General features: G+C 36.6%; 1 protein-coding gene across 23 annotated transcripts in view; it reads right to left on the minus strand.

The window, feature by feature from the left end:
- Positions 1-22,056, minus strand: part of FUT8 (fucosyltransferase 8) — a 339,734-nt gene that overhangs the window by 112,678 nt on the left and 205,000 nt on the right. For 22 of the 23 annotated variants that reach the window (XM_050799254.1, XM_050799257.1, XM_050799256.1 and 19 more), the window contains 2 exons: positions 7,835-7,950; positions 7,555-7,717 (listed from right to left, as the gene is read on the minus strand). In XM_050799254.1, coding sequence (XP_050655211.1) covers positions 7,555-7,717; positions 7,835-7,950 — 279 coding nt within the window. Of the gene's footprint in view, positions 1-6,739; positions 6,842-7,554; positions 7,718-7,834; positions 7,951-22,056 lie in introns of all 23 variants that reach the window. The other variant, XM_050799278.1, reaches the window with a different exon arrangement.

Below are 22,056 nucleotides of genomic sequence, written 5' to 3' on the forward strand. Positions count from 1 at the left end.
TTTGAGATAGAGTCTCGCTCTGTCACCCAGACTGGAGTGCAGTGGCGCGATCTCAGCTCACTGCAACCTCCACCTCCTGGGTTGAAGCAGTTCTCCTGTCTCAGCTTCCCGAGTGGCTGGGATTATAGACATGAGCTATATGCCTGATGAGTTTTCTTTTTTTGTACTTTTGTAGAGATGGGATTTCACCATGTTGGCCAGGGTGATCTCAAACTCCCCGACTCATGTGATCCACCCTCATGTGATCCACCCTCATCGGCCTCCCAAAGTGCTAGGATTATAGGCGTGAGCCACCGTGCCCGGCCGAGTAGAATAGAATTTATGAATCTGAAAGCAAGTCACCTATGGCAGGTATTAAGACCTCTATTTCAAAAATTGGTTATGTTTTATGTTCTTTGTATTTTCTGCTAATTTCTCTATTTTTCTATTTTAATAGTCACAAAACTATTTTTTTAAAAAAAGACTTCTAGTCTGCCTCTATGCCACTGAGGAACGAAACACAAAGAGGGCTTTTTGTTTACACCTGATTCAAAATGTTAAAGAGAGAAGTTCGGTCCGGCGTGGTGGCTCACGCCTATAATCCCAGCAATTTGGGAAGCTAAGGCAGAAGGATCACTTGAGCACAGGATTTCAAGACCGAGTTGGGCACCATAGCAAGTCCCCCTCTCCACAAAAAATAAAAAATCTAGCTGGGCGCAAGGACACATGCCTATAGTCCCAGCTACTCAGGAGGCCGAGGCAGGAGGATCGCTTTAGCCCAGGTCGTTTTTGCACCACTGTGCTCCAGCCTGGGTAACAGAGAGAGACCTTGCCTCAAAAAAAAAAAAAAAAAAAAAAAAAAAAAAAAAAAAAACGAGAGAGAGAGAGAGAAGTTCCCTCTAAGGGCCAGCACAGAGATGGAATCCAGGCAAGAAGGTGAAGGAATTAACACTTATGAGGGTAAATGTGACTAAGATTTACTCTCAAAGTCAAATCCATGGGCAAATCTGCATCATGGGCAAGAAAAATTACTTGAGTTTTGTCCAAAACTGTTTTTACTTCAGTTTGCTCCTGCAGCAAAAATAAGCAATGCTAAGGATGAAAACATGACCAAGAGACAGGCAAGAAAACAAAGCTCCTTGCTGTCTCCCTTATCTCGAGGAGGAACTTTAGGATGCCACCATCTTGACCACTGACACGGGTGGGGAAAATTCCAGACAGATGACAACAAAAATAGCTTATACTATCATATATAAGACAACAATTATGCTACTTTGGTGAGTGATGTCCACTAGGCTTACGTTTAGTTTCCAGGCCTTAACATTTTTCCTATTGAGTCTTTCAATAATCTGCCTTTTATCTCTGCCAGTTCTGCAGAGTCTAAGAGTTAAGTTTTCCTAATGTATTAATAGGTCTGACCAGAGCCTACTAGAATCTATAGTGTGTCAAGCACTATGTGAAGTATTTTATATATTTTCCCTCATGTAATCATCACAATGCTGTGCTACAGGAATTATATCCCAGTATGTAGAAGAGAAAAAGCTCAGAAAAGCTAAGTATTTAGCAATTAAGAGAAAGGATTTTGGAGTAAAACCATTCTGTTACTTGGCCTGTGTTAAGCCACCTAAATTCTCTAGAACTGAATATAACTTTAGTTATAAAAAAGGAACTAAGCCAGGTGCAGTGGCTCACGCCTGTAATCCCAGCAATTTGGGAGGCCGGAGTGGGCAAATCATTGAGGTCAGGAGTTTGAGACCAGCCTGGCCAACATGGTGAAATCCCATCTCTACTAAAAATATGAAAATTAGCCAGGTGTGGTGGCACATGTCTGTAGTACCAGCTACCCGGAGGCTGTGGCATGAGAATCACTTGAACCTGGGAGGCGGAGGTTGCAGTGAGCCAAGATCGTGCCACTGCACTTCAGCCTGGATGACAGAGTGAGACTCCGTCTCAAAAATAAAAAGGAACAACTTTGGGAGGCCGAGGTGGGCGGATCACCTGAGGTCAGGAGTTAGAGACCACCCTGGCCAACATGGAGAAACCCCGTCTCTACTAAAAATACAAAATTAGCCAGGTGTAGTGACGGGCGACTGTAATCCCAGATACTCAGGAGGCTGAGACAGGATAATAGCTTGAACTCGGGAGGCGGAGGTTGCAGCGAGCCGAGATCGTGCCATTGAACTCAGGAGGCGAAGGTTGCAGTGAGCTGAGATCGTGCCATTGCACTCTAGCCTGGGTAACAAGAGCGAAACTCCATCTCAAATAAATAAATAAATAAATAAATAAATAAATAAATAAAGGAACAAATAGCCCAGGCATGGTGGCTTACGCCTGTCATCCTAGCACTTTGGGAGACCGAGGTGGACGGATCACGAGGTTAAGAGATCAAAACCATCCTGGCCAACATGGTGAAACTCCGTCTGTACTAAAAATACAAAAATTAGCTGGGCATGGTGGCATGCGCCTGTAGTCCCAGTTACTAGGGAGGCTGAAGCAGGAGAATCGCTTGAATCCGGGAGGCAGAGGTTGCAGTAAGCCGAGATCACACCACTGCACTCCAGCCTGGCAACAGAGCGAGACTCTGTCTCAAACAAGCAAGCAAGCAAACAAACAAACAAAAGGAACAAATAATGTATACCTTGTAGGACTATTGTGCTGATAAAATAACATAATGAATGCAGAACCTTTATCATAGTGACTGGCATATAAGAAATCCTTAGTAAGTGATTATTTTTAATGTAAAATCATTCTTAAGTTTGGAAATCACACCCAAAAGATGTGTGGTAGTAGGAAGCAAAACAGGATTAGAGCCACTAGATGAAAAACACCCTTTTCCACCTGGAGATTCTTCTTCTAATGCAAACTTTATTTTAGGAGACAGTGTTCCATTACAGGAGATGAAAAATCATTATCTGGCTGATAGAGACTACGTGATGAGCAGAATAAGGATGACTTCATAAAGATATGTATCCCTTTGCACATGAATATTAGGATTAATGTTCTAGCACCACTTGAAAATAAGCTTGGATTCCTTAGAAGAAAGACAATCATACAAAAACATTTTGTTCAAATAAATCCAAAATTCAAGAAAGAATATCCACATTCCAGCTTAATATAAGTCTCAAACCACATCTCAACTTAGTAAGATCTTCCTTCCTCCCTTCCTCTCTCTCTTTCTCTGTGTGTTTGTGTGTGTATAAAACAAAACACAAAGAATAGAAGGTTTGAAGGTTCACCAAACTCAACTTTTCACGAATGGGAATATCAATTATTGGACCTTCCAAAGAGAATGAAAATACAAGCTACTGGGCAACAACAACTATGATCATAAACTTTAAAAAATGATACACTTAAAAAAAATCTGTAAGCTATTAACCTATCAATCTTTCCCACTGTACCCCTTATTTGAGTCAAAGTCATTTCCTTTGTTACATAATCCCCCACAATGTTTTTTTTGGACATTAGCAAATCAGCATAATTAACATAAGTATCGTTCACTTTTTGGAGAACACCATTTAGTCTAAGCAAAGCTGCCCTATATGTTACTGATAATGAGATGATGCAAACTAGGTAGGGGAGATGAGATTGCTACTTTATCAGATTGTTTTTCAATAGTTTCGGTCAACACAGTTGAAAAATGGCTCATCTCCTGTATTTTAGTTGGAAGTTTTATAATTGTTATAAATTACCATAAACAGGACTTGGTAAAAGAAATAATAAAATAAACGAATAAATTTTTTAAAACTGTGGTAATTTGAAAAGCAGAAAGCAGCAGCTTTGGTACCCTTTTCATAAACTGGTATCTGGCAATATGAAGATGACAAAAATAATCAGAGCAGCAGTGATTAAGTTAAACATGTCTCTCTCTGCATCGGCCTGAAAGGTTGATAAGACAAGACTCCATGATATGCTTAGAGGTTGAGGTACACATCTAAACTGCCATAAATCCAAGCACTGAACCTACAATACTACATAAATAATAAAACCACAATGGCAAAAATACTTACTCTAAACCACTTAATTCTCTCTATTGCAAAGAGGTAGGCTCGGGTCAATTCATGGTCAATGATATCAAAAGCTACAAATATATTTAACTGTATTACTGGGAAGAATGGTCATATGCAATCACTAGAATGAAATCATCATTTAAAAATCTAGTGATGCTAAAAATTGATATCAATATAGCAGACAATAATTACTATGCTACTCTATATTTATTATACCATCAACACCTCTAAATTCTTAAACAGCCTGTAAAAGCTTATAAAAGCCCAAGAATATTACTAATTACTATGAGTTGATTAACCAACTGTGGTTGCAGGCAGATAAGGCTCTACTAGTTATTAGCTATCAAGGTCAATCAGGGAAATAAAGTGTTTTGCTAAAAATCTCAGGTGAGTTGAATCTTAGAACCAATATGATATTTGGCCCCCAGGCTGCATTTTAATGCCCGGTAATGCAAGTGATGAACAACAGGAGCCAGATTCCAGAAGAGAAAACATGGTGCCCTGACTACAAGGAAACAGCTTCAAGTGGGCAACAAAGGAGTCGTCTTCCCCCCACAGCTCACTGATGAGGTCACTAACCTACAGAGAAATGTGATTTTTACCAGGAAACACAGGCATCAGTAGTGAACTCACAAACAGAAACAGGGAGTCTGTAGTTGTAGTTCTCAAAGACCGCAACTTTAGCATCACTTAGTATTACTACTACTATTATGATCTGTTTTTCACCACAGAACACTTCTGACACCAAATGCATGCGTTTTCCACATCAGATAATTCTCCAAATCTCTGTGGACACCTACTAGGTAGTGACACGAACTACCCAGAATTAGCCCAGACCTCTCAGTTCCATAATACTACACCCTACTTCAGATGCCATCGCAAGTACAAAGTGGCCAGGGTACCCACACTCTGTCAAATTTGGCTACAAATCAGGGGCTCCCACAACGAACTACTCAAGTTCAATAATCTGCTAATAATCTTCTAATGTAGGTAGAAGGCTGCAAAACCCTAATAGAGCCCAAGACTCAGGAGGGCTCTTTAAGAAGGCAGGCCCATACCCAGGTGGCAGCCTCACTGACTATGGTCCCAGCTACAGACCTAGAAACCTATACACTATAATTTGAGCTCATGTAAAAATAAAATGGACTTTTGTATCATATAAAAATTAACAGAGGCGAACGCAAAAGTTTGTTTTAATTCTTACACTTAAGTATCTTGAAAATGGTCAGTAAAAGGGTATATTCTATATAATAAAAATCCTTTCTATTTGTACATCCATCAGTTTAAGGGTTATTTCTCTAATGTTTGATTGTGTTTTGCTCATTATTTGTATTACTGGATTCTAATCTGGCTTCCTGGAGTTAAATTACTACCCTATGAAGTTATGTCCCAGGTTGATTGTCATTTCTGTTTAAGACAGGAAAATAAACTGACTTGGGTACCTTTACTTACCATTTTTGTTTTCAATGAACTACCATTATTTAACATATGCTAAACGGCACTGTAAGGAATCATAATAATTCAACAAGAACAAAAAAAAAAGGAAAATTGATTTATATCAGTTTCTCAGGGGCCCACTTACTATATTCACTTTTCATTTGTACATATGGTCACAAAACATATGCAAGTTATAAACACAAATTATATTAATATTTACAAAATAATTCCTTAAAGAATTATTTCAATTCAGCTGGACATGGTAGCCCATGCCTGTAATCCCAGCTACTTAGGAGGCTGAGGAAGGAGGATCACTGGAGACCAGGAGTTCAAGACTGGCCTGGGTAACATAGAAAGACCTCCACATCTTTAAAAAAAAAAAAAAAAAAAAATATATATATATATACACACACACACACACACACACACACACACACATATACACACACACACATATATATACACACACATATGAATTATTTTAATTTTTAAAAAGACTGGAAAATTGAATTCTCAAGTTATCTGATTACTCAACTCTTTTTTTTGGGACAGACTCTTGCTCTGTTGCCCAGGCAGGAGTACAGTGGCATGATCTCCTCTCACCACAACCTCTGCCTCCCAGGTTCAAGTGATTCTCAAGCCTCAGCCTCCCGAGTAGCTGGGCTCACAGGTATGCGCCACCATGGCTGGCTAATTTTTGTATTTTTAGTAGAGACGGGGTTTTTAGTAGAGATGGGGTATCGCCATGTTGGCCAGGCTGGTCTCAAACTCCTGGCCTCAAGAGATCTGCTTATCTCAGCCTCCCAAAGTGCTGGGATTACAGGCATGAGCCACCACGCCCAGCCCAATTGCTCAAATCTTAAAATTAAAGTTTCCATCAGAAGTCAGTGGCCAAAATTCTCCTTTACATACAGCATAGTCCACCTAAGTCAAATGCTCTTCAGATCTGAATTGTCCTACAAAACTGTGATAAGCAAAGAACACAAGCACAAAATTCCTTTTAAGAGAAGCTTCGTGCCTAGAATCAGCTTTAGGGTAGAGAAATATTAAGGACAGAATTAGTCAGCATTTGGTTTAGTGGTCTAAGTATGGCGTTACTGCAAGCGGGGCTAAATATATCAAAGAGTCTGTCCAATGTGTGGCCTAATAATTCACTGCCCCTTGAAATCCATGCTATCATATTTCTGTAGATTCATTAATGCTAAAATGATTCCAATAGACAGATTTTTATTTATAATTTCACCTAAAACAACCAAGCAATTTTTCAAAATCATTATAATATTACTGCTGATGTTAATAAATATGAAATCTCTTATTTGTATGGGGTAATTCTTTTCCTCTTCACAGTAGTAGGTTGTGCTAATACAACAATTTTTCTTTTATTGTTCACTAATGAGAGAGTAATTGCCATCAGAATCCTACTGGGAACATAGACTTTAAATATAATAGGCCTAAAGACAGGTTTCACTGCATTTATAATGATTTTCAGATATATTTTGTTCTGCATGAACACAACAACGCCAAAATGTTTTCTTTTCTGTGGAAGATAAACTTCGTATTATTTAGCAATGTGTGCATAGGAGAAACAAATTTAACCAGGCAGATCTCAGGTTCCTCTTTCCAGCAACTAATGAATGAACAATGAACAGAATGCTCCTTTTTACTTAAAGAAAAAAAAAAAAAAAACTGTTAACCTTTCATTAGAATAATGCTATTTTAAAGTTTTTTATGTTTAAATTAGAAATGTAACCATTGGACTCACTCGGTATGAGTTCCAATGTACCGGAATGCAAAACTGCATACTCCGCTTCAAATACTGATTATATATAAAGAACATTTATAGAAAGATGTTTTAATGTATTGTTGGCTGGCATCACTACCTTCAGAATTTATTTAGAATATAAAGATTTCTAGAAATACATTTTAATGAATACTTTCTGGTGGTATATTTTGGTTGATGAACTGCACTTGGCAATTACCATCCTTTGGGACCTCAGGTACTCTTCTCCTCTTAAATATTGTAGGTGCTATTAATATTTACCACTCAACAGATGGGTTAACAAGTCTGTTTCTCATTCTTAGATTATAATCTTTTCTAAAGCCCAAATAAAATGTGAAAGGAGAATTGTACCTTTCATGATGTCCTAAATCCAAAAGAAATTCATCTGCATGTCTTTGGAGTTCATTTCCTTCTAAGTTCTTTAATTTCTTCAATTCACTCTGTAGGAAAAACCAGAGCTCTTTAGCTCCATTTTCAATCCTCCTCCTCAGGATTTCATGATCCTTCCCCAGACCTGCAGTCAAAGAACAGAGGGTCGTAGCATTTCCAACATTTTGATAAAAAGAAACTTTCGATTATTTGTGCTAAAGCCTATATAATGAGGAGGGAAAAACAATGTGTAATCACTTACCATTTCTGGTCTGTTTCTTGTAATTTTCAATCTGTTCTTTGGCCTTAACAAGCTGCTCTTCTAAAACACGTACTCTTCCTATAGCTGGCCCCTGATCAATGGGGCCTTCTGGTATCCTATAGTTTAGGCAAGAAAATGTAAACATTTAGCTTTTAAACTGTGCAACAAAATATAAGCTCATTTTGCTAAAACATTTATACTGTAAACTCCATAAGTTGCTGAGCCATACAGCACAAAAGAAGTACCAAATGGATTTTTTTCTTCAAAGGTATAGGATTAACCAATGAAATGACAATAAAGAAAAACAGAAAATAATAATCTACGATCTTCTAGGAGTTAACAAACCTCTAGAGCTGTTTCCTAGAATCTTTCATCCCATTACTTAGAGTACCACCATCAGTGGCAAAGCAGTCAATTTTTCATTAGCATCGAGAGTAACAAAAGTGAAGGAAAAAGTACAGAACAGGCTTAAAGGGAATAAGGAAGCATATCTGAACACATGTCTAAGGACATGCTGAAACATCAAATATAATGTATTTCTAAATTAATTACAATATCAGACTATGTAAATATGTCTTTCTATTCATGACATTAGACTACTAAGCATTGGTCTTATATAGAAAAAAGAAAGACAAGAGTAGAAGATAAAACATACAGAAAAAAATTGGGCCAGGTGTAGTAGCTCATGCCTGTAATCCCAGCACTATGGGCGGCCCAGGTAGGAGGATCACTTGAGCCCAGGAGTTCATGGCCAGCCTGGGCAACACAGCAATCCCCTGTCGTTACAAAAATTAAAAACATTAGCTGGGCACATGGTGGTGTGTGCCTGTAATCCCAGCTACTCAGGAGGCTAAGGCAGGAGAATGGCTTGAACCATACTTGAACCATAGTTCAAGATTACAATGAACTATGATCATGTCACTGCATTCTAGCATAGGCAGCAGAGTGAAACCCTGTCTCAAAAAAATAAAAATAAAAAATTGAAGATTATTGTTCTATTCATTTCCATCAGCAACAAAAACAATCAGTCAATAATATAAAATGTTGGAACATGGAACAGCAATCCAAGATCTTTTACATATATTATCGACCTCTCTGTTCAACTTAATTCCAAACTGTGCTTGTTCCTGTTTTGTTTTTATGTGACTTATGGCAGTATATCGTACTCCACTTTGATGTACATAATACAATTTTGTGCTAGACTAAACAAAGGTCTCCTAAAGATATCCATAACCTAATCATGAAACCTGTGAATATTACTTTATATGGCAAAAAAAAAAAAAAAAAAAACAAAACCTCTGAACACGTAATTAAGGATTTTGAGATCGGATTATCTAGGTGAGCCATTTTGTAATAACAAATGTCTTCATAAGAGGAAGGTAGAAGATTTTACTACAAAAGAGGAAAAGGTTATGTGGCTGTTAGCTTTGAAGATGGAAGAAGCAACCATGAGCAACGAACTCATTTTCAGAAACTGGAAAAGGCAAACAAACCAACAAACGAACGAAAAAGAAACCCTAGATGCTCCTCTAGAGCTTCTCTAGGGAATCCAGCCCTCCTGATACCTTGGTTTCTGCCCAGTGAAACTCATTTCAGATCTCTGGCCTCCAAAACTCTAAGAGAATAAATTTATGTTGTTTTAAGCCATAAAGTTTGTGGTATTTGTCAAAGTAGCAATAGGAAATTAATACATACATATATTGATCCTTTTACAAAATTGTCCTAAAGATTAAATCACTGATTTTTCTTTCAAAGTCTGTTTAAATGAGGAAACGTCTGTAAAAGTATTTAGCACAGTGTCTGGTAATAAATTTTATGAAGCCTACTATTATATCTGAGCTTTGTCATTTTAGAGATGAGCTGTAATCTCAAAAAGTCTGGGCTATCTATTCTTACCATCATGACCAGTTTAAGGGAACTTAAGTTTTAAATTATAGTTGGCAGAACCTAAAATCAGATGTCAACAGAGTCTTTTTTTTTTTTTTGGACACAGTCTCAATTTGTCACCCAGGCTGGAGTACGGTGATGGGATCTTGGCTTGCCACAACCTCTGCCTCCCAGATTCAAATGCTTCTCGTGCCTCAGTCTCCTGAGCAGATGGGATTACAGGCATGTACCACCATCCCTGGCTAATTTTTTTACATTTTTAGTAGAGACGAGGTTTCAGTAGGTTGGGCAGGCTGGTCTCAAACTCCTGGCCTCAAGTGATCCGCCCACCTCAGCCTCACAAAGTGCTGGGATTACAGGCATGAGCCACCGCGCCCAGCCAACATAGCCTTTTGATGCAAACACTCTGATACAAAAGGTTTTTTTTATAGCTTCTCTAACATTTTTTATATAACCTGATAAAGCCAAATTAACTGTCAATTACCTACACTACTTCAGAAAACATGTTTAATAAAGTAGCTATTGTTACAGCTATACCAAAGTAAGTGGAGACATTTTATAATTTCCTGTAAAATTGTATGCATTAACACTGAACAGGAGCATAAAAAGTAACTATCTTTCAATCAGGAGTGTCCAAGGCTACAGAATATGAATGAAAAAGCCTTCATTTGTATAAGCACAGAGTGAATAATAAAATGAATACAGTAGTTAGGTGCACAATTACCCAATTTATGAGCATGCATACATACACAAATGAGGCATGTCCTGGATATAGTTTTTAAAAGTTATGTTGCTAAGATTTGGCTCTTAATCTCTTTCTGAATTAGGTGGCTGGTTTCTAGGAAACAATTTGAAACTAGAATATAACTTCAGTCTCTTGGGATTTATTTTGGCAGCAATATGCCATAGGACAGGAATGTCCTTTTTCAGAACATATTTTAGTGATAGAAAAATTGACAATAGAAAGATTATGTCTAGGTTCTCCTTTTTATCTCTTTCTTCAAATATTGGTGGAATAAACATCAGAGACAAAACAGTCATGAAAAAAATAGCATATGATCTTCTCAGTAGCTTTCCACAAAGACTTCCAATCTAATTCTAATAAAACATAATAGAATTAGTAATCTATATTACCTAATAATCTAATCCAACTGTGAAAAAAAAACTGTACAAAAGAAAAGTACTGGAAAAATCACTAAAAAAAAAAAATACAGAAGAACTATTCTTTCCAAACTCCATCCAGAAAAGAGTTAATATGCACGAACACTCTCTTTTCTGAATACTTAGGGAACAGAATGCTTTCTTATCATATTCACCATGCCAAAGGTACAGATACATCCACTTCTAGCCAAGATATTTACCATCCTGCCTGAAACAAGTCAAAATCCAGATGAAATGTATTAAACAATGACCTAATAAAACTGCAATCAAGCAACAAAGGGCAGTGATCGCCAGAGAAGGAAAACAAATGATGACAACCCTATGACTGTTCCAGCTTACTGCATTCAGAGAGTTTCCAGACCACAGTATATGGAGGGGAAATGCAGATGGAGCCAGTACATTCACTGAGTTGAAGAAATGGAGCTAAGAGTCTAAAAAGACCAACACAGAGTTTGAATAAGAGAACTGTAGAGGAGAGAGAACTCCAGAAATCTGCAAAGGTACCATTTTGGAATCAGCAGAGTACTCATCAGCACACACATATAAGGAACTACTCAGGCTGGGGAAAGAACTCTCTAAAAGGATTAGATGAAGTAGTACCTGGCATTCATACAGATTAGGTAGAAACAGTTCCTGATCCTACCAAACTAGAAAACTGTAATTCATAGGATGCTGGGTAAAATGCTCAGAAAGATTTGGCCTCAAAAGTAGGAAAATGTGCCCCAGACCAAATATTGCTTAGGTCCTGCTTAACAATTATTAAAAAACAAAATAGGATAAAATTATTTTTAAATAACGTAACTACATCCCATAACAAAATTTAAGAATATTTGCAAATTATACAAAAGCTTCTAGTAACCAACAAAGTAAAATTCATGATGTCTGGAATCCACTTACCAGGCTTGCAAAAAAAACAACAAAAGATAACCCATAAAGAAGAGTGAAATCAATCTATCAAAACCAACTCAAAACTGACACAGATGTTAGAATCACCATAGAAATAACAGTTATTATGACTGTATTTCACATGTTGAAAAGTTAGAGACAGGGAAGAGATAAAAAAGATGTTAAAATTTTAATAGATAGGCCGAGTGCAGTGGCTCACGCCTATAATCCCAGCACTTTGGGAGGCTGAGGCAGGCGGATCACCTGAGGTCGGGAGTTCAAGACTAGCCTGGCCAAAATGGTGAAATCCCATCTCTATGAAAAACACGAAAATTAGCCAGGCATGGTGGCAGACGTCTAGGTTCTCCTTTTTATCTCTTTCTTCAAATATTGGTGGAATAAACATCAGAGGCAAAACAGCCATGAAAAAAATAGCATATGATCTTTTCAGTAGCTTTGCACAAAGATTTCCAATTTAATTCTAATAAAACATAATAGAATTAGTAATCTATATTACCTAATAATCTAATCCAACAGTGGAAAAAAAAAAATCCCAGCTACTCAGGAGGCTGAGGCAGGAGAACTGCTTGAACCCAAGAGGCAGAGATTGCAGTGAGCCAAGATCACACCTCTGCACTCCAGCCTGGGTGGCAAAGTGAGACAGAAAGAAAAGGAAGAAAAGAGAGGGGAGGGGAGGGGAGGGGAGGAAAAAATTTTAATAGATACCCAAGTTGAACTACTACAGATGAAAACTATAATGTCTGAAACGAAAAATATAAAGAATGAGATTTACTGCAGATTATATATTGTAGCATCTACTCTAAGAAACTAAGAAACAAACAGCAATGAAACTCCAATTAAGTGGAAGAAACGAAGTAATAAAGATCAGAGAGGACATCAATGAAATGGAGAAAAAGAAAAACAGATAAAAACCAATGAAAACTAAAATATGGTTCTTTAAAAAAAAAAAAATCAATTAAACTGGCAAACTTTCTCCTAATAAATATTTTCGGTTTTATGGTCCAACCAGCAAAATCAAGGCTATTACTTAGGTGTGTATATATATACATATATATATATATATATATACACACAACACTTAAAATGTAACAACTTAACAATGGAAAATCATTCTTAGCTTGCGGGCCATGAAAAAAAGAGGTGGTTGGTAGAATGTGACCCATGGGCTATAGTTTGCCAATCCCTATTCTAGCCACACTAAGCAAAAAACATGGAGGGACTAAAAGCTAGTATTATCCAGATATCAAAACGAGAGAAAGATATAGTAAGAAAAAAATTACAGAACAGTATCTTTCATGAACACCAATATAATAATTATAAAAAATTTTAGCAAACCAAACCCAACCATATGTAATGTAGATAGTAAATCATGATTAATTAAGGTTTATCCTAGAAATGCAACATTGGCTTACCATTAAAAAATAAATCAACGTAATTCTTCCTATAAACAAAAAAATTTTTTTAAACAAAATTTTACAAAACACATTATCTGAATATACTCAGAAAAAGGACTTAAGAAAAGTCTAATGTAAATTCCTGATAAAAAGTGTCAGAAATGGCCGGGTGCAGTGGTTCACGACTGCAATCCCAGCACTTTGGGAGGCCGAGGCGGGTGGATCACCTGAGGTCAGGAGGTCGAGACCAACCTGACCAACATGGAGAAACCCTGTCTCTACTAAAAATACAAAATTAGCCGGGTGTGGTGGTGCATGCCTGTAATCCCAGCTACTCGGGAAGCTGAGGCAGGAGAATTGCTTGAACCTGGGAGGCAGAGGTTGTGGTGAGCTGAGATTGTGCCATTGCATTCCAGCCGGGGCAACAAGAGCGAAACTTTGTCTCAAAAAAAAAAAAAAAAAAAAAAAGGTGTCAGAAACTAGGAAATTAAGGAAATTTCCTCAACCTGATATCAATCATCTATTAAAAACTTACTGTTAACACCATAGGTTAATGGTGAAAGTATAAGTATATTTCCCCTAAATCAGAAACAAAACAAGGATGTGTCTCTCACCACTTCTATTCACCACTATATTGAAAATTCTAGCCAGTAGACCAAGGCAAGAAAAAGAAACAAAGGCATTCAAATTGGAATGAAAGAAGCAAAGCTATCCTTGTTCACATGACATGATAATCTATGTTGAAAATCTGATGTTGTTTAACAAGGTTGCAGAATGTAACATCAACATACAAAATTCAATTGTATTTCTATATTCCTGCAAAAAACAATTGGAAATTAATATTTAAAACCACATTATTAGTTACAATAGCATCAAAAAAAAAGAAAAAAATTAAGTATCAATCTAGCAAAAGATGGGCACGACTTATAAATTTAAAATTATAAAACAACATTGAATTTGTTTAGAAATTGACACGCCAGTACTAAAATTCATATGGAAATACAAACATCTAGAATACTCAATACAAATCAGAAAAAGATAAAACTAAAAGGCAAACACCATCTGATATCAAGACCTATTGTATCTGGCGTGAGTTGGTGTTTGAATGACTGACTGAACGAACGAATGAATGAATGAACAAAAATTTTAAAAATAAAAAAATGTTTTTGAAGGCCTATTATAAAACTACATATAATAATCAAGACAGTGAGGTACTGGTATAAAGACAGATGACAAAGAGCATAATGAAATAGAAGAGAGTCCAAGAATAAGCCCACACATAAATGGACACTCAATTTATTTTTTTAATAAAGTCACAAAGATAATTTATCAGATAAAGGACAGTCTTTACAAGAGGAAAGCAAGAAGTTACCTTTCTGACCCTCAGTTCAGCAAAGTTATCTTAGCTACGACAGAAAGGTGTGATCCATAAAAGAAAAAATTGATAAACTGGATTTCACTAAAATTGAAAGCTCTTCTTTTAGAAAGACACAGTTAAGAGAATGAAAATATAACCCACAGACTAGAGGGAAAAAAATTTTTTTTTTGAGACAGAGTCTCACTCTGTCGCCCAGGCTGGAGTGCAGTGGCGCGATCTCAGCTCACCACAACCTCCACCTCCCGGGTTCAAGTGATTCTTCCGCCTGAGCCTCCCAAGTAGCTGGGATTACAGAAGCGCGTCACCACGCCCGGCTAATTTTTATATTTTTAGTAGAGACGGAGTTTCGCCATGTTGGCCAGGCTGGTCTTCAACTCCTGACCTCAGGTGATTCACCCACCTTGGCCTCCGAAAGTGCTGGGATTACAGGCATGAGCCACCACGCCTGGCCAAGAAAATATTTTTAAATCCTACATCTGTTAAAGGACTTGTATCCAGACTACACAAAGAACCAAATCATCAGGAAAAAAAGAAAAAAAAACTCATAAGCAAAAAGATTCAAATAAATATTTGAATAAAAAAGACAAATAGGCGAATTAAGCACATTAAAAGATATTAGACATCATTAGTTATTAGGTAAATCCAAGAAAGCTCGACTGTGTAGCTGCAGCAATAGCTATATAAGCTGGCCTGGTTTACTGCTTGCATCTGACATCACAAAACAGGAAACAGCAAATCACTAGGGTTTCCTGTAGATGATCCTCATTCCTATTTTAAAAGCCTTTAAGGATGCCCATATGTTAGGTTTTTCTGAGATTTGACATATATTTCAAAAATTATTCTCCTGAATAAAAATTTGATGAAAATCTTTATTCAAACAAGAAGGTACCCTTCTAATACCCAAACATTAGCCCCACTCTAAAGGAATTCAACGCTTATAAAACATAACATGAAAACCAGTAAATTACTGGTTTGCAATCAGAATATGAAAAAATAGTGAGTTGCAGCCTAAATGAAATGATTACACAGCTCTCTGAGAAATTAAACTTTTCTCATTAAAAATGCACTTAATAATTCATGTAAAACAGGTTGCCTTTCTTAAACACTTTCAACAATTATGCCATGAATATTGGAAAGAATAAAGATCTTAATTAAGAAAAAGAACATAGGCACAAATAAACAATATTAGGAAAGAACAGAGAATCATAAACACAGATAAAGAATTTTAAAACATATCAAAAAATACTATGAATATTTTCAGGCACTTGCTTTAAAAACATGAAAAAAATAACTTCTAGAGGAATTAAACTACAAAATGAACTCAAAAATATATAGAAATTTTCAGCGGTCAAAAATCGATTGAATTTTTTGTAACTTTAGATTCAAGCATTTTTTTTTTCTTCTTTTGAGATGGAGTCTCAAATGAAAATACAAATGATACATTAGTAAATATAGCTATGTATTTTAAAATACATTTGTCACCAGGCTGGAGTGCAGTGGCACAATCTCGGCTCACTGCAACCTTCACCTCCCAGGTTCAACCGACTCTCCTGCCTCAGCTTCCCAAGTAGCTAGCATTACAGGCACGCGCCACCACGCCCAACTACTTTTTTTTAATTTTTAGAAGAGATGGGGTTTCACCATGTTGTCCAGAATGGTCTCGATCTCCTGACCTCATGATCTGCCCACCACAGCCTCCCAAAGTGCTGGGATTACAGGCATGAGCTACCGTGCCTGGCCAGGTTCAAGTATTTTTATACGAGTTTTACAAATATTCATAAAACATCTGAATCAAAATCTAGGAAATGTAAAAAGAGAGGAAATTCTAAAATTCCATTCTTGAGATTAGTATAAGATCAATATAAAAGTAGACTAGGATAACAAAAAAAGACTAATTCAAATATAAGCTTATTTTCAAACTCCCAAATGACACATTAGTAAATATAGCAATATATTTAAAAATACATGACTATCTCAACTTTATCCTAAGAATACTACATTGGTTTACAATTAGAAAAGCTATTAATTTAAATTGATTGCATTAACAAATTAAAGCAAAATAAAATTACAATCTCAATTGAAACAAAAAATCATTAGATAAAATTTACCACTTATTCATTATGAATACCTTAGCAAGAAAGAATGAATGGAAGGTAAACTCTTTAATTCAGTAAGCAATATTAGAAATTCATAAATAAATACCACATTCTATGGATCAACTCATCAGTAGCATTCCTTTTAAAGCTAAGAACAATAGAAGACAGGTCTGCCATCTATGCTTCTATTCATCACGGTACTGAAGGCCTTAGACAAGGCAGTAAGATAAAGAAGAAGACTTACAAGTGTAGAAAATGAAGAAACAAATGTTATTCAGATAATATAAACTTTTAATACAGAAAATCCAAGATAATCTACAAATTGTACTAATAAGAAAGTTCAGGGGCATTACTATACACAATATCAATGTACAGAAATTAAAGTTCCTATACAACGACAACCAGAAATTACTAAATGTGTTTTTAAAAATATCACATTTACAATAGTAATGACAGAATCATAATCTTTCAAGGAATAAATCTAACAAAGAGCAACATACTTAATACATTAAAAAACTATAAATTTTCTGAAGAACTAGTTGTTTCCCAAATTGATCTATAAATTAAATGCACTTCTAATAAAAATTCCAAAAGGATTTTTTACTTAAATTTAGCAAAGTGATCCTAAAATACGTATGAAAAAGCAAACTCTCCAAAATAAGCGAGTTCATTTTGCAAAATAAGGGGAAAAAATAGGATTTCTCTCCCATCAGAAAACAAAACAAAGTTTTAGTAATGGAAATAGTGTGGTATTGGCACAAAGTCAGATAAGTAAGACTAATGGAACAGAATTAAGCACCTAGAAAGAGATCTCAGCATATATGACACACGTATCATTCTAAATTACTATGGAAAGGATAAATAATTCAACAAACTAAGAGATAGTTTCACAGAAAATTCAAACAATCTTACAAATAAAATTTTAAAATTTTAGAAGAAATTCTGCATTCTTCACGATCTTGGGAGAGAAAAGAATTTCTTAGAAGTTTAGAGAAAAAAAGTAAAAAGAAACGAACAAAGCCTCCAAGAAATATGGGACTATGTGAAAAGACCAAATCTACATCTGATTGGTGTACCTGAAAGTGATGGGGAGAATGGAACCAAGTTGGAAAACACTCTTCAGGATATTATCCAGGAAAACTTCCCCAACCTAGCAAGGCAGGCCAACATTCAAATTCAGGAAATATAGAGAATGCCACAAAGATACTCCTCGAGAAGAGCAACTTCAAGACACATAATTGTCAGATTCACCAAAGTTGAAAAGAAGGAAAAATGTTAATAGCAGCCAGAGAAAATGTCGGGTTAGCCACAAAGGGAAGCCCATCAGACTAACAACAGATCTCTGGGCAGAAACTCTACAAGCCAGAAGAGAGTGGGGGCCAATATTCAACATTCTTAAAGAAAAGAATTTTCAATCCAGAATTTCATATCCAGCCAAACTAAGCTTCATAAGTGAAGGAAAAATAAAATCCTTTACAGACAAGAAAATGCAGAGAGATTTTGTCACCACCAGGTCTGCCCTACAAGAGCTCCTGAAGGAAGCACTAAACGTGGAAAGGAACAACTGGTACCAGCCACTGCAAAAACATGACAAACTGTAAAGAGCATCAATGCTAGGAAGAAACTGCATCAACTAACGAGCAAAATAACCAGCTAACATCATAATGACAGGATCAAATTCACACATAACAATATTAACCTTAAATGTAAATGAGCTAAATGCTCCTTGCTAGGAAGAAACTGCATCAATTAACGAGTAAAATAACCAGCTAACATCATAATGACAGGATCGAATTCACACATAACAGTATTAACCTTAAATGTAAATGGGCTAAATGCACCAATTAAAAGACACGGACTGGCAAATTGGATAAAAAGTCAAGACCCATCAGTGTGCTGTATTCAAGAGACCCAGCTCACATGCAGAGATACACATAGGTTCAAAATAAAGGGATGGAAGAAGATCTACCAAGCAAATGGAAAACAAAAAAAGGCAGGGGTTGCAATCCTAGTCTCTGATAAAACATACTTTAAACCATCAAAGATCAAAAAAGACAAAGAAGGCCATTACATAATATTAAAGGGATCAATTCTACAAGAAGAGCTAACTATCCTAAATATATATGCACCCATTACAGAAGAACCCAGATTCATAAAGCAAGTCCTTACAGACTTACAAAGAGACTTAGACTCCCATACAATAATAATGGGAGACTTCAACACCCCACTGTCAACATTAGACAGATCAACAAGACAAAGTTAACAAGGATATCCAGAAATTGAACTCAGCTCTGCACCAAGCAGACCTAATAGATATCTACAGAACTCTCCATCCCAAATCAACAGAATATAAATTCTTCTCAGCACCACATCGCACTTATTCCAAAACTGACCACATAGTTGGAAATAAAGCATTCCTCAGCAAATGTAAAAGAACAGAAATTATAACAAACTGTCTCTCAGACCACAGTGCAATCAAACCAGAACTCAGGATTAAGAAACTCACTCAAAACTGCTCAACTACATGGAAACTGAACAACCTGCTCCTGAATGACTACTGGGTACCTAACGAAATGAAGGCAGAAATAAAGACGTTCTTTGAAACCAATGAGAATGAAGACACAACATACCACAATCTCTGGGACACATTTAAAGCGGTGTGTAGAGGGAAATTTATAGCACTAAATGCCCACAAGAGAAAGCAGGAAAGATCTAAAATCGACACCCTAACATCACAATTAAAAGAACCGGAGATCTAAAATCGACACCCTAACATCACAATTAAAAGAACCGGAGAAGCAAGAGCAAACACATTCAAAAGCTAGCAGAAGGCAAGAAATAACTAAGATCAGAGCAGAACTGAAGGAGACAGAGACACAAAAAACCCTTCAAAAAATCAATGAATCCAGGAGCTGGTTTTTTGAAAAGATCAACAAAAATTGATAGACCACTAACAAGACTAATAAAGAAGAAAAGAGAGAAGAATCAAATAGATGCAATAAAAAATGATAAGGGGATATCACCATGGATCCCACAGAAATACAAACTACCATCAGAGAATAAACACCTCAATGCAAATAAACTACAAAATCTAGAAGAAATGGATAAATTCCTGAACACATACACCCTCCCAAGACTAAACCAGGAAGAAGTTGAATCCCTGAATTGATCAGTAACAGGTTCTGAAATTGAGGCAATAATTAATAGCCTACCAACTAAAAAAAGTCCAGTACCAGACGGATTCACAGCCGAATTCTACCAGACATACAAGGAGGAGCTGGTACCATTCCTTCTGAAACTATTCCAATCAACAGAAAAAGAGGGAATCCTCCCTAACTCATTTTATGAGGCCAGCATCATCCTGATACCAAAGCCTAACAGAGACACAACAAAAAAAGAGAACTTTAGACCAGTATCCCTGATGAACATCGATGCAAAAATCCTCAATAAAATACTGGCAAACCAAATCCAGCTGCACATCAAAAAGCTTATCCACCATGATCAAGTGGGCTTCATCCCTGGGATGCAAGGCTGGTTCAACATACGCAAATCAATAAATGTAACCCAGCATATAAACAGAACCAAAGACAAAAACCACATGATTATCTCAATAGATGCAGAAAAGGCCTTTGACAAAATTCAACAGCCAGTCACACTAAAAACTCTCAATAAATTAGTATTGATGGGACGTATTTCAAAATAATAAGAGCTATTTATGACAAACCCACAGCCAATATCATACTGAATGGGCAAAAACTGGAAGCATTCCCTTTGAAAACTGGTGCAAGACAAGGATGCCCTCCTCTCACCACTCCCATTCAACATAGTGTTGGAAGTTCTGGCTAGGGCAATCAGGTGGGAGAAAGAAATAAAGGGTATTCCATTAGGAAAAGAGGAAGTCAAATTGTCCCTGTTTGCAGATGACATGATTGTATATTTAGAAAACCCCATCATCTCAGCCCAAAACCTCCTTAAGCTGATAAGAAACTTCAGCAAAGTCTCAGGATACAAAATCAATGTGCAAAAATCACAAGCATTCTTATACACCAAAAACAGACAAACAGAGAGCCAAATCATGAATGAACTCCCATTCACAATTGCTTCAAAGAGAATAAAACACCTAGGAATCCACCTTACAAGGGATGTGAAGGACCTCTTCAAGAACTATAAACCACTGCTCAATGAAATAAAAGAGGACACAAACAAATGGAAGAACATTCCATGCTCGTGGATAGGAAGAATCAATTATCATGAAAATGGCCATACTGCCCAAGGTAATTTATAGATTCAATGCCATCGCCATCAAGCTACCAATGACTTTCTTCACATAATTGGAAAAAAATACTTTAAAGTTCACATGGAACCAAAAAAGAGCCCACATTGCCAAGACAATCCTAAGCCAAAAGAACAAAGCTGGAGGCATCACGCTACCTGACTTCAAACTATACTACAAGGCTACAGTAACCAAAACAGCATGATACTGGTACCAAAACAGAGATATAGACCAATGGAACAGAACAGAGCCCTCAAAAATAATATCACACATCTACAACCATCTGATCTTTGACAAACCTAACAAAAACAAGAAATGGGGAAAGGATTCCCTATTTAATAAATGGTGCTGGGAAAACTGGCTAGCCATATGTAGAAAGCTGAAACTGGATCCCTTCCTTACACCTTATATAAAAATTAATTCAAGATGGATTAAAGACTTAAATGTTAGACCTAAAACCATAAAAACCCTAGCAGAAAACCTAGGCAATACCATTCAGGACATAGGCATGGGCAAGGACTTCATGTCTAAAACACCAAAAGCAACGGCAACAAAAGTCAAAATTGACAAATGGGATCTAATTAAAGAGCTTCTGCACAGCAAAAGAAACTACCATCAGAGTGAACAGGCAACCTACAGAATGGGAGAAAATTTTTGCAATCTACTCATCTGACAAAGGGCTAATATCCAGAATCTACAAAGAACTCAAATCAATTTTCAAGAAAAAAAAACCCCATCAAAAAGTGGGCAAAGGATATGAACAGACACTTCTCAAAAGAAGACATGTATGCAGCCAACAGACACATGAAAAAATGCTCATCATCACTTGCCATCAGAGAAATGCAAATCAAAACCACAAATGAGATACCGTCTCACACCAGTTAGAATGGCGATCATTAAAAAGTCAGGACACAACAGATGCTGGAGAGGATGTGGAGAAATAGGAATACTTGTACACTGTTGGTGGGACTGTAAACTAGTTCAACCATTGTGGAAGACAGTGTGGCGATTCCTCAAGGATCTAGAACTAGAAATACCAGTTGACCCAGCCATCGCATTCATTACTGGGTATATACCCAAAGGATTATAAATCATGCTGCTATAAAGACAAATGCACACGTATGTTT

This window comes from Macaca thibetana, chromosome 7 (genome assembly GCF_024542745.1).
Source record: "Macaca thibetana thibetana isolate TM-01 chromosome 7, ASM2454274v1, whole genome shotgun sequence".
Taxonomy (NCBI): Eukaryota; Metazoa; Chordata; class Mammalia; order Primates; family Cercopithecidae; genus Macaca; species Macaca thibetana.